Source organism: Orycteropus afer, unplaced genomic scaffold (genome assembly GCF_000298275.1).
Source record: "Orycteropus afer afer isolate SDZICR_OR568_19922 unplaced genomic scaffold, OryAfe1.0 scaffold00028, whole genome shotgun sequence".
Classification (NCBI taxonomy): Eukaryota; Metazoa; Chordata; class Mammalia; order Tubulidentata; family Orycteropodidae; genus Orycteropus; species Orycteropus afer.
Genome location: NW_006921615.1, coordinates 5,499,309 through 5,513,806, shown reverse-complemented (window position 1 = coordinate 5,513,806; position 14,498 = coordinate 5,499,309). Strand labels below are relative to the sequence as shown.

The 14,498-nt window shown below is 38.1% G+C and overlaps 1 protein-coding gene across 1 annotated transcript in view; it reads left to right on the top strand.

Annotated features, from left to right (window-relative positions):
* Positions 1 to 14,498, top strand: part of SMCHD1 (structural maintenance of chromosomes flexible hinge domain containing 1) — a 236,957-nt gene that overhangs the window by 52,242 nt on the left and 170,217 nt on the right. Inside the window, exons 4-5 of the mRNA XM_007935470.1 lie at positions 7,510 to 7,592; positions 8,111 to 8,241. Coding sequence (XP_007933661.1) covers positions 7,510 to 7,592; positions 8,111 to 8,241 — 214 coding nt within the window. The remainder of the gene's footprint in view (positions 1 to 7,509; positions 7,593 to 8,110; positions 8,242 to 14,498) is intronic.

Sequence of the window (14,498 nt, the reverse complement as noted above, 5' to 3'; positions counted from 1 at the left end):
TAGCGACCCCTCCTTGGGTTTCCGAGGCAGTATCACTACGGAAGTAGGAATGCCCAACCTTCCTTCCGAGGAGTGGCTGGTGGGTATGAACTGCCAGCCTTCTGGTTAGCAGTCAAGTGCCTTAGCCACTATCCTACCCGATCTATCCATCCATATACCCATGTTTGCCTTCACTGACAATGCAGTACTGTATATGCAAAAACACAGTGCCTTCTTAACTGGCCTCTCTTTCTTCATCCCTGCCTGCACAGAGATTGATAAATAGATTTTGTCACTTCTGCTGAAAATTCATGACTCCCATTTTTGCTTTTACCAGTCTTCTTAATTACCTAAAAGGCCTTATCAATCCTGATTTGTACCTCCCTGACTGTATTTCCACTGCTGTTCTCCTTGCCTGCCATATTGGCCTCCTCACTGTTCCTCTAACATGCCAGCCGTATTTGCAGCTTAGGACCCTATGCCTGGAAAGCTTTCCCCCAGATAGCTTCCTGTCTCATTCCCTCACTTTGTTCAAGCCTCTGTATCTGTTACCTTCTCAAAGCACCTTACAATGATCACCTTATTTAAAATTGTAGCTGTGTTCTCCCTGTGCCCTTACGCTTTTTTGACTCCTTTCCCATTTTCCTTTCATAGCACATGCTGTTTTCAAACATGCTGTAGAATTCACTTATTTATTAAGATTATATGTAATTTCTTGTCTTCCTCCATTAGAATATTAACTCCACAAGAGCAAAATTTTTGTTTTGTCTGATTCCTAGAATGTTGTTGTTGTTGTTATGTGCCGTCAAGTCGGACCCGACTCATAGCGACCCCTCCTTGGGTTTCTGAGGCAGTGTCACTACGGAAGTAGATTGCCCAGCCTTCCTTCTGAGGAGTGGCTGGTGGGTTTGAACTGCCAGCCTTCTGGTTAGCAGTCAAGTGCCTTAGCCATTATGCTACCAGAGCTCCCGATTCCTAGAAAAGGCCCTATTATATCATAGGTACTTTTTAAAAAAATTTTATTGTGATTTGGGTGAAAGTTTACAGAGCAAATTCATTTTCCAACAGCAGTTCACGTATACTTTGTTTCATGACATTGTCTACAATTTCCCACAATGTGATAGCTCTCTTCCTACTTCCTCCCCATAGTTATCTCTTCCTTGTGTCTTCCTTCGCATGCACTCCTGCATCCCGGGCTAATCCCTGTGCATACAGAGCCCTTCTATTCTCCCATGATTGATCTCTCCAAGGAGTGTATCTGCCTAATGTGAATGTTCAGCTCATATGCCAGTCTTTTGTTTGGCTGGAAGCCACAGGAGTGGGTTCAATCATAGACCTGAAAGGGGCCATAGTCTCAGGGATTCCCCCAGGCTCTGTCAAACCAACAAACCTGGTCCTTTTTTTTTTAAAAATGATTTTGAGTTTTGTTCCACATTGCTCTCCCACTATATCTAGGATCTCCCATAGATCCCTCTCTGAGTAGTTGACAGTGGTAGCCAGGCATTGTCTAGTTCTTCTGGTCTAATAATCATATAGGCTGAGGATCACATGGTGTACCAGTCACTTGGACTAATTGTTTGTTTGCATCTTTGGTTTTCTTCATTCTTCTTTGCTCTAGACAAGGAGACAACTCATTGCATCTAGATGGCTGCTTGCAAGCTTTTAAAATCCAAGTTGCTACTCGCCAAAGTAGGATGTGGAACAATATGATTGTGTAGTATATTACGCCAGCTGAGCTTGATGTCCCCTGTGACCATGGTCCCAAACCTACAGGTTCAACTGCTTGCTCCCTCCGGATAGCTGGCTGTGGCCAAGAAGTGGCTACAACCTTGTCCCTTGTCAACTCTACTATATATCTGGACATTTTTCCAGAACATTCAAATACACTTGTAGAAACATTGTCTACCAATGCATGTTCATGAGCACACTTCCCCCTGCATAGATATACCTAATTCAGCCTGTCCACGCTTCAGTCCACCCGTAGATCAGTGTTTCCTATCACTGACAACACAGTACTGTATATGCAAAAGGGTTCATCTTTATTTTCTGTACCTACTGTGCACTTCTCTATGTCTTTTTCTTCCTCAGTGCTACCGTGTTGATCATTCACATTTGGTACATTGCCCTTCCCTTCACCCAAATCAATTCTTGTCTCTTCTTATCTAGCAGTGTTCTCTCCTCTCTCCCCTACCACTGGTAATCAACCAAGACAATTTGCTTCCATATATAAACCTTTCCTGAGTTTTTACAGTAACGGACTAATACAATATTTGTCCTTCTGTGATTGACTTATTTCACTCAGCATGATGTCTTCCAAGTTCACCCACGTTTTGTGGTGTTTTGCAGATTCTGCATTATTCAATATTATTCCATTATTATTCAATAGTATTCCATTGTGTGTATGTACCATAGTTTGGTTATCCATTCTTCTGTTAATGGGCACCTAGGTTGTTGCCATCTTTTTGCTATTGTAAACAGTGCTGCGATGAACGTGGGTGTGCATATATCTCTTCTTGTCTTGGCTCTCATTCCTTTAGGATATCTACCTAGTAATGGAATTGCTGGGTCAAATGGTATTTCTGATTCCACTTTTTAAGGAATTGCCATACTGCTTTCCACAGTGGTTGTATCATTTTACAGTCCCACCAGCAGTATATTAGAGTCCCAATCTCTTCACATCCTGACCAGCATTTGTTATTTTCTGTCTTGTTGAACTTTGCTACTAGTGCTGGGGCAAGATGGTGTCTCGTTGTTTTGATTTGCATCTCTCTAATGGCTAACGATCATTTCTTCGTATGTTTGTTGGCCATCTGAATATCCTCTTTTGTGAAATGTCTGTTCATGTCTTCTGCCCGTTTTTTAAATTGGATTGTTTGTCTTTTTGTTCTTGAGATATTGGTGTTTTCTGTAAATTTTATAGATAAGTCCTTCATCAGATATGTTATTTCCAAGTATTTTTTTCCCAATCTGTAGGTTCTCTTTTGACTCTTTTGGAGAATTCTTTGGAAGCACATAAAAATTTAATTTTTGAAGGTTCCATTCATCTCATTTCTCTTCTGCTTTTTGTGCATTTTGAGTTATGCTTGATAGTCTGTTTATGCCATATATCACAATAAAACCAAACTCATTGTCGTCGAGTTGATCCCAACTCATAGTGACTCCTCCTTGGGTTTCTGAGGCAGTATCTCTATGGAAGTAGATTGCCCAAACTTCCTTCTGAGGAGTGGCTGGTAGGTTTGAACCACCAGCCTTCTGGTTAGCAGTCAGATGCTTTAGGCACTACACTACCAGAGCTCCCGTGCCATATATTAGGGCTCCTAAATTTCCTCCTACTTTTTCCTTGAGAAACTTTATAATAGTTTTAGGTTTCACATTTAATTCTTTGATCTATCTGGAGTTAGTTTTTGGGTATGGTGTGAGATACATTCTTGTTTCATTTTTCTACAAATGAATATCCAGTTTTGCCAGCACCACTTGTTAAACAGACAATTTCTTCCCCATGTGATGGTTTTCAGCCCTCAGCTGACCCTAGGTGCATGGATCTATTTCTGGGTTCTCAATTCTAATGGGAATATCCATTGAGATGTTTCAACAAACAGATGCCCCGCTGGAGGCACTCATGCCAAGATATTTGGAAGACAGCTACCTGGCCAACAGACCGGAAGAGATCCATATTTGTACCCATTCCAAAAAAGGTGATCCCACAGAATGTGGAAATTATTGAACAATATCATTAATATCACATGCAAGTAAAATCTTACTGAAGATAATTCAAAAACGGTTGCAGCAGTATATTGACAGAGAACTTCCAGAAATGCAAACTGATTTCAGGAGAGGACGTAGAATGAGGGTTATCTATCATTGTTCATGTCAGATGGATCTTGGCTCAAAGCATCAAATAGCAGAAAGATGTTTACTTATGTTTTATTGACTATGCAAAAGCCTTTGATTGTGTGGATCATAACAAATTATGGGTAACATTGAGAAGAATGGGAATTCCAGAACACTTAATTGTACTCGTGAGGAACCTGTACATAGACCAGGAGGCTGTTGTTCGAACAGAAGGGGACACTGCATGGTTTAAAATCAAGAAGGGAGTGTGTCAGGGTTGTATCCTTTCACCACACTTGTTCAGTCTGTATGCTGAGCAGATAATCTGAGAAGCTGGACTATATGAAGAAGAACGTGGCATCAGGATTGGAGGAAGAATCATTAACAACCTGTGATATGCTTAGGAGACAGATTTGCTTGCTGAAAGTGAGGATGATTTGAGGCCCTTACTGATGAAGATTGAAGAATACAGTCTGCAGTATGGATTACATCTCAATATAAAGAAAACAGAAATCCTGACAATCGGACCTATATGCAGCATCAGGAAAAATGGAGAAAAGAGTGAAGTTGTCAGAGACTTCACATTGCTTGGTTCTAAAATTGATACCAATGGAAGCAGAAGTCAGGACATCAGATGATATATAGCACTGGGACAGCTGGCTTCAGAGGACCCCTTTCAAGTGCTGAAGAGCTAAGATGTCTCCTTGAGGAGTAAGGTGTGTTTGACCCAAGCCATGATATTTTCAGTTGTCTCATATGCATGTGAGAGCTGGACAATGAATAAGGAAGATCAGAGAAGAATTGTTGGTTTTGAGTTGTGGTGCTGTCATAGCATGCTGAAAGTACCATAGACTGCTAAAAGGTCTAACAAGTCTGCCTGGTGAAAGTGTAGCCAGAATGCTCCTTGGAAGCAAGAATGGCCAGACTTCGTCTCACCTACTTTGGTTCTGTTGTCAGAGGGACCATTCCCTGGAGGAGAATGTCATACTTATTAAGTTGGAGGGTCGACGAAAGAGGGGAAGGCCCTCAACGAGATGGATTGACACAGTGCCTGAGGTGATGGGCTCAAGTGTAACAAGGATGGTGGAGCTGGCGCGGGATCGGGCAGTGTTTCGTCTGCTGTGCATAGGGTCGCTATGAGTCAGAGATGACTTGACAGCCCCTAACACAACAACAGTTCTATTCCATTGGTCAATGTGTCTGTTGTCATAGCAGTAGCAGGCTGTTTACTACTATGCCTATATAGTAGGTTTTGAGATCTAGGAGCATGAAGCTTCTACTATGTTCTTCAATAGTGCTTTGCTTATCCAAGGTCTCTTTCCTTTCCATATAGAGTTAGTGATTTGTTTTTCCATATCCTTAAAGAATGTTGATGGGATCTGGATTGGGATTACATTGAATGTGTAGATTGCTTTGGGTAGAATTGACATTTTCACAATGTTCAATCTTCCTGTCCCCGAACATGGTATGTTCTTCCATTTATGTAGATCTCTCGTGGTTTCTTGATGTAGTCTTTTGTGGGTTTCTTTGTACAGGTGTTTTGTGTCCCTGGTAAAATTTATTCCCAAGTATTTCAATTTTGGTAGCTATTAGAAATGATTTTGATTTCTTTATTTCTTTTTCAGCAATCTTTTTGCTGGTATAGAGTAATCCACTTGAGTTTTGTATGTTGATCTTGTATCCTACCACTATGCTAAATCTCTCAATTAGTTCCAGTAATTTTTTTTACTGAGTCTCTTGGGTCTTCTAGGTATAGGATCATATCATCAGCAAATAGGGATAGTTTGACTTTTTCCTTACCAATTTGGATACCTTTGATTTCCCTTTCTTGTCTTATTGCCCTGGCCAGGACTTCCAATACAGTGGTGAGTAGAAGTGGTGATAGATAGAAGGCATCCTTGTCCGATTCTGTTTGCAAGTGGAATGGTTTCAGTGTCTCTCCATTGAGAGTAATTTTGGCTGTTGGTTTGGCACAGATGCCCTTCATTATGTTGAAGAATATCACTTCTATTCCTATTTTAGAATTTTTATCAAGAATGAGTGTTTGATTTTTTTCTGCATCAATTGATATGATCATGTCGTTCTTTTCCTTTGTTTTATTCATATGATGGATACATCATAGGTTCTTAAATATTTGAATACTGAAGGAATTTAATCCTTTCTTGGAAATTTCTAAATGTGGAAATGTGGAGACAAAAGATGTATTTAAGACTTTTGATTATAAATTAATTGCTTTCCAGATTGGTTATACCAGTTTTTATTCCACTTGTCATTTATGAATAAGATGATTTCTCAGTTTAAACTTTTGCTTTGATTTCTGTGTCTCTCCACTACATTCCTGGTCTTTCTTTACTTTGATTTCTTATACCTTTGGTATTGCTTCTGTTTCTTCTTGACCATCTGTCTGGTGAATGTTTTGTCAACTCATACTGATATTTTGTTTTCATACTTTTTTCTTAGTGAGCTGATTCAAGCCTTATCTATTAGATCTATGCCAGTGAAGTGAAAATCTTTATCTCTGGCTGTTTTCATTCTTTAAATTAAGCGTGTCATCTGCTCTATCTTGTCATGGAACTCATTGAGCTTGATAGGGCACAGTATCTAAAACAATTTTTCTTTCCTCCCTATAAATTTTCCTTTAATGGGAAATACATTAATCCAGTCTTTCATAGGCAAACATTTTGAAGTATTTTTTATTTCTTTTTCTTTTTTTTTATCTAATCAGATACTAAGTTCTACTCATTTCTTCCATGTTTCTCTTAACTCTATTTTCCTCCTGTTTCCTACAGTGTCCTTCTCCATTTTCTAGAGTATTACCCTTAGTTAGATACTTACATATTTCTGATTAGTTGTAACTCCCTTCTCACTAGTTAATGTCTGATTTGTTGTAACTCCATGCTCACTAGTTAATAAACATAGCCACCTTTTAGTGCTTAGGGTGAGTGCATGTGCTTGCTGGAGTGCTACTTTGTGGATTAATTATAGCTTTACTTGGATTAAACTTCAGTGGCAGTAAGTGAAATAAATTTGGCATGTTACGCTTTCTTTTTAATTAAGGGAATAAAAGCAGAAAATAGTTTGAATAGTGATCTTGAGGAAAGGAGAATATTTGGATATTAGTAAACAGTACAAAGCTAGTGAAAAATTGAATGTCAGGTTGGTTGTGTGATAGAAAATCAACAGCAGTTATGTGTCAGTTAAGCAGACATGTTCTGCCATTTCACAGGTTTCTATTAGTCGTAAGAATTCTTTATCTAAATTAGCTTTTAAAAGGTATTTTATAGTTGTTTCTTATTTGCTCCATACTCTTAAATGTGCTAAATTTTGATTTGTGCATGTAGTTTTATACCTTATACCTACATGATTTTATGGTTATGGTTGTCTTTTTCTCTATAATTTCTGTATGCCTCCTTTTAGATTATAAACTCCTTGAAACCAGGAATCATGGCTGGTTGACTCACGCTGTATATAGTGCCATACAAGTATTGGTTGATGACTGCTTTCTTATGCTGTTGGTGATTGGTGATGAAGCTTTATTATGTATCATATCATTAGGATCAGGATAAGACTTTAATTTTAGCTGTTTGGAAAATTAAAATGATGGCTTAAGGTACTTCAGAGCCTCTTGTGCTTTGAACTTTTGTATGAAGAATTTGGAAGGGGAAAGTTAAGCAATAATATTTTTTCAATCTCTTCTAGCATTTGCTCTTGCGGAATTAATTGACAATTCATTATCTGCTACTTCTCGTAACAATGGTATAAGAAGAATACAGATCAAATTGGTAAGAAAATAATACTATAGTGTAGCTTTTCCTTTTATAAAATTAGTACAAGTTTGAGAAAAATTAGCAAATAAAGTTAAACTAAAAGTAGAAATAATTATCTGATGTCTCTTTATCCATTGGTAGCAATATTTTACCCATTGCTGCAGAGTTACTTACTGGCTATAATTTAAATTATGTAGTCACGTCTTGTGTTGTTGAACATTTAGATTTTATCTTTTCTTTTGCCATTGTAAGCAATGCTGGGATGATGGACAGCCTTACAGGTCTTGTGCACATCTCTGATTATTTTCTTAAGCTAAATTCTGAGAAAGCAAATTTCTGGGTTAATGGATATGTAGAATTCTAAGGCTTTTAATACATATAACTGAAGTGTCTTTCAGAATACTGTGTTAATTTACATTTCCACTAGCAATGTATGAGGGATCCCATTAAATCACTTTTTAAAATAATTAATGTTTCATATTTTAAATATTGGTTTGACTTTTCTATGTTTTTAAACTTATTTTGTTTCATAGCATTTTGATGAAGCACAAGGAAAACCTGCCGTTGCAGTGATAGATAATGGAAGAGGAATGACCTCTAAACAGCTTAACAACTGGGCTGTGTATAGGTTGTCAAAATTTACAAGGCAAGGTGACTTTGAAAGGTTAGAAAACCTTATTCACTGTGGTTTTTTTTTTTAAATTATTTCTTGTTTCTATGGAGAGCTGTGTGGTTTAGTAAAGATAATTCTAATATGCCTTTAGATTCATAATTATATTTGAGTGTTTGATGTTATAAACATATTTTTATATTGTGGAATTTTTATAATCAGTACTTAGAAACGGGTAAAGCTACATAAAATGGTGTCCTTCCATTGAACAATTCTTTTTGCGTTTCCTGAGGTATGTGGGCATTATGTTGATGTTTGAATACTTTGGAGCTTTTTCGTTTTTCTTTTGTAATTTAAGTTTGTTGAAAGCTGTGTAGCCTCTAGAACTGTAGAATGGTTTCATAATTAACTTTAGAAATCGCCTGACGCCATTTGCAAAATGTGTAAAGAACTATGCAAGTTTTGTGAAAAGAGCTATGGTGGTTCAGTGGTTAAGGTATCAGTTACTAACCATAGGTCAGTAGTTGAAACCCACTGACTGCTCTGTAGCAGGAAGAGGTAGTCTGCTTCCATAAACCTTGGAAACCCTATGGGGTAGTTCTACTCTGTCCTGTAGGGTTGCTGTAAGTTGAAATTGACTCCATGGCAGTAGGTTTGGAAGTTATGTGAAACACACTTCAGGATTCTGTATCACCAGACATTAAGAGCTGTTAAGGAATAAGGTCTAGTTGTGAGTTTAGTATCAGAATACAATTGTAGAAAATGTCCTGAGGAATATCATAAAGGAAACAGAATATGCTAGAAGCTGTTAGCGATATAAAGATTTAGGTTCTTGGGATATTTGCTGAATTATAGTGGAAGTATTGATGACCAGTAGTCTTTTGATGTTTTAGACATATTGTATACTGCATATAACATTCTTGGGAGGCATTCTTTTTAAGTAATTGTGTTTGCTTATTATTTTGTTTTGTCCTTTGCTATGTTAGGGATAGCCAAATTTCAGGCACAATCTTGATGTACTACAATTAAGACAGCACATTTAACTTTCCATTTCTGAAATTTTGGAACCCTCAGAATTTTCATGGGATTGTAAAGTGGTATTATGTTGAAAGGAAATATAATTTAGAACAAGGCTTTTGGAATTGTTGGGATTGATTTGAATTTTAGTCTTTCTGAATTATTCAAGGTACTTATATACTTCTTTGTGTCTCAGTTTCTATATCTATAAAATAGGATTAAAACCTTATAAAGTTTGTGAAGAACAAATGAGTTGTTGTTGTTGTTGTTAGGTGCCATCAAGTCAGCTCCAACTCACAGTGACCCTGTGTACTACAGAAAAAAAACACTGCTGTCCTATGCCATCCTCACAGTCCTGGCTATACTTAAGCCCGTTGTTGGAGCCACTGTGTCAATCCATCTCATCGAGTTTCTTCCCCTTTTTCACTGACCTTCTACTTTGTTGTTGCTGTTGTTGTTAGGTGCCATCGAGTCAGCTCTGACTCATAGTGACTCTGTAGAACAGAGCGAAACACCCTGATCCTGCACCAGCCTCACAATCCTTGCTATACCTGAGCCCACTGTTGCAGCCACTGTGTCAATCCATCTCTTTGAGGGCCTTCCCCTTCTTTGCTGACCCTCCACTTTACCAAGCATGATATCCTTCTCCAGGGAATGGTCCCTTCTGACAGCATGACTGAAGTAGGTAAGATGAAGTCTGGCCATTCTTGCTTCCAAGGAGCATTCTGGCTGCATTTCTTCCAGGAAAGATTTGTTAGTTCTTTTGGCAGTCCATGGTACTTTCAGTATTCTTTGCCAACACCACAACTCAAAAGCATCAACTCTTCTTTGGTCTTCCTTGTTCATTGTCCAGCTCTCACATGTATATGAGGCAATTGAAAATACCATGGCTTGGGTTAGGTGCACCTTAGTCTTCAAGGAGACATCTTTGCTCTTCATCACTTGAAAGAGGCCTTTTGTAGCATATTTTCCCAGTGCAGTGCATCATCTGATGACTGCTACTTCCTTTGGTGTTGGTGGTGGAAACAAGTAATAGGAAATCTTTAACAGCTTCAATCTTTTCTCCATTTATCATGATACTGCTTATTGGTCCAGTTGTGAAGATTACCATTTTCCAATATCCTTCTCCAGGGACTGGTTCATTCTTACAACACGACCAAAGAAGGTGAGAGGACGACTGGCCATTCTTGCTTCTAAGGAGTATTCTGAGTACCCTTCTTTCGGGACAGATTTGTTCATTCTCTTGGCAGTCTGTGGTATTTTCAGTATTCTTCACCAAGACCACAATTCCAAAACATCACCTCTTCTTTGGTCTTCAATATTCATTGTCCAGCTTTCACACACATATGAGGTAAATGAAAATACCATAGCTTGGGTTAGGTGCACCATAGTTTTCGAAGTTAACATCTTTGCCTCTAAACATTTTAAAGAATTCTTTTACAGAGGATTTGCCCAGTGTAATATGTCTGATTTCTTGACTTCTGCTTCCATGAGTGTTGATTGTGGATCCAAGTGAAATGAAATCCTTGACAACTTTAGTCTTTTCTTCGTTTGTCATGATGTTGATTATTGGTCCAGTTGTAAGGATTTTTGTTTTCTTTATGTTGAGGTATGATCCTTTCTGAAGAGTGTAGCTTTTCATCTTTAGGTCATCTTCACTTTCAGCAAGCAAGATTGTGTTATCTGCATATCTCAGGTTGTTAAGGAATCTTCCTCCAATCCTGATACCGTGTTCTTCTTCATATAGTCCAGCTTCTCAGATTATTTGTTCAGCATACAGACTTGAATAGCTATGATGAGAGGATACAACCCTGAGACACTCCCTTCCCAGTTTTAAACCATGTAGTATTCCCTTGTTTTGTTTGAATGACAGCGTCCTGGTCTATGTACATGTTCTTCATGAGTACAATTAAATGTTCTGGAATTCCCATTCTTCTCACTGTTAGCAGTAATTTGTTTTGCTCCACACATCGAATGAATTGAATGCATTTGCATAGTCAATAAAATGGTAGCAGAGATCTTTCTTGTATTCTTTGCTTTCAACCAGGATCTGTCTGACACCAGCAATGATATCCCTCATTCCATGTCTTCTCTTGAATCCAGTTTGCATTTGGGAAGTTCTCTGTTGATATACTACTACAACCATTTTTGAATTATCTTCAGTAAGATTTTACTTGTGTGTGATATTAATGATATTGTTCAATAATTTTCACATTCTGTGGGATCACTTGTCTTTGGAATGGGTACAAAAATGGATCTCTTGCAGTCAGTTGGCCAGGTAGCTGTCTTCCAAATCTCTTGGCATAGCCTAGTGAGTGCCTCCAGCGTGGCATCCATTTGTTGAAACATCTCAAGGGGTATTCTGTCAATACCTGGAGCCTTGTTTTTCACCAGTTCCTTCAGTGCAGCTTCAACTTCTTTCTTCACTACCATTGGCTCTTGATCATATGCTACCTCCTGAAATGGATGAACATTGACCAGTTCTTTTTGGTACAGTGACTCTGTGTATTCATTCCATCTTCTTTTGATGTTTCCTGCATCATTTAGTATTTTGTCGATACTAAATCTTTGAGTATTGCAACTTGAGGCTTAAATTTTTTGCTCAGTTCTTTGAGATTGAGAAATGCCGAGCGTGTTCTTCCCTTTTGGTTTTCTAACTCCAGCTCTTGGCACATTTCATTATAATAATTGACTTTGTCTTCTTGATCTGTTCTTTGAAATCTTCTGTTCAGCTCTTTTATCTTGTCATTTCCTCCATTTGCTTTAGCTACTGTCCATTCAGGGGCAAATTTCAGAGTCTCTTCTGGCATCCATTTTGGTGTTTTCTTCCTTTTCTGTCTTTTTAATGCCCATTTGCTTTCTTCATTGATGATGATCTTGATGTTGTCCCACAATTCCTCTGGCTTTTGGTCATTGGTGTTCAGTGCATCAAATCTCTTCTTAAGATGGTCTCTAAATTCAGAAGGGATTTAATCAATGTTATATTTTGTCTCTCCTGGACTTGTTTTAATTGTCTTCAACTTCATCTTGAACTTGCATATGAGCTGTTGAACGTCAATTCCACAGCCAGCTCCTGGCCTTGTTTTGGCTGAGGACGTTGAACTTCTCCATTGCCTCTTTTCACCAATGTAGTTGATCTGATTCCTGTGTATTCCATCTGGTGAAGTCCATGTGTATAGCTGCCATGTATGTTGAAATAAGGTATTTGCAATGAATAGGTCATTGGTCTTGCAAAATTCTATCATATGATCTCCAGTGTTTTTTCTATCACCATGCCCATATTCCAACTACTGCCAACTCTTCTTTATTTGCATCTTTTGCATTCCAGTCACCAATGATAATCAACACATCTTGATTGCATGTTTGGTAAATTTCAGACTGCTGAAGTTGGTAAAAATCTTCAGTTTCCTCATCTTTGGCTTTGGTGGTTGGTGTGTAAATTTGAATAATGGTAGTATTAACTGGTCTTCCTTGGAGGTGTATGGGTAATAGCCTATCAGTGACAGCATTGTACTTGAGGATAGATCTTGAAACATTCTTTTTGACAATGAATGCCACGCCATTCCTCTTTAGTTTGTCATTCCTGGCATAGTAGATCATATGGCCAGATTTAAAATGGCCAAAACCAGACCATTTTAGCTCATTAATGCCTAGGATACTGAGGTTTACACATTCCATTTCATTTTTGGCAAGTTCCAATTTTCCTAGATTCATATAGCCTACATTCTATGTTCTGATTTTTTTTTCAGTTTTCTTAAAAATGCATTTTTTTAAAAAATATAATTTATGTACAGTGAAATAGACAAAACTAAAGTGAGATGGGGAGGTCTTATGGCATAGTTCCAAAGGCATTTTAGTACTAAGTAGAAGGCTGGTGGTTCAAACCCACCAGCCACTCCTCGGAAGGAAAGTTGAGCTTCTGTAGTGATAATGCTTTGGAAACCCAAGGGGGTCTCTGTGAGTCGGGACCGACTTGGTGGTAGTGAGTTCAGGTTGTTTTTTTTTTGAGAAAGTGACATGGGTCAATGCATTTTCTTTCCTTTTCTTTTTTTTTTTTGCAATGTTCCCTCCCCTCCCACCCCTGGCAACCAAAAAAGACAGTTTCCCTCCATATATAAACCTTTCCTTGACCCTCCACAACAACGAACTAATACTATATTTGTCCTTGTGTGATTGACTCATTTCACTCAGCATCATGTCCTCCAAGTTTATCCATGTTATGCAGTGTTTTGCAGATTCTACATTATTCCTTAGTGCTGCATAATATTCCATTGTGTGTATGTTCCATAGTTTGGTCATCCATTCTTCGTTGATGGGTATGTGTGTTGTTTCCATCTTTTTGCTATTATAAATAGTGCTGTGATGAACATGGGTGTACATATATCTGTCGCTGTCCTGGCTCTCACTTCTTTAGAATGTATACCTAGTAATGGGATTGCTGGGTCAAATGGTATCTCCAATTCCAGCTTTGTAAGGAATCGCCATACTGCTTTCCACAGTGTTGTATCACTTCACAGTCCCAACAGCAGTGTGAGAGTCCCAGTCTCTCCACATCTCTGCCGACATTTGTTACTTTCTGTCTCATTAAACCTTGCTATCAATGCTGGGGTGAGGTGGTATCTCATGGTTGTTTTGATTTGCATCTCTGATGGCCAGTGATCGTGAGCATCTCTTCATGTGTTTGCTGGAAGCCTGAATATCCTTCTTGATGAAGTATTTATTCATGTCTTCTGCCCACTTTTCAATTGGATTGGTAATCCCTTTGCTGTTGAGGTGTTGGAGTTTTCTGTAAATCTTGGGGCTAAGTTCCTTGCCGGATGTTTAGTTATAGACAAGTATGAATTTGTTGCTGTCATTTTGTTATGTGCTTTTTCGTGGTGTTGATTTCTTTGTTCCTTATAATTTCCTGTGCTGAGCTCATTTTGTTTATGAATTGTGTTATCACTTCCTTCGTTGCTATTGTTTTAGTATTTGCTTAATATTTGTGCTCATCCTCTTTTTTATTTTTGATGTGAAGGTTTTTCATGTTTCTTTGAGGTAATCCTGTGATTTTTAGTTTTCTTCCTAGAAAAGTCTGTTCTTACCTTGTAGTTGTCTTGATTTTCCTACCATTTAGAAGTTCTGTAACTACACAATTTTTTCCCTCTTTTTGGTTTGTAGTTGTCCTCATTTGTCAGTTGATGTCTCTGGTTCCCTGTTTACAATCTTTATTTATTTATTTTATTGTGTTTTAGCTGAAAATTTACAGAGAAAATTCACTTTCCAAAGAGCAGTTCACATACACTTTGTCTCAT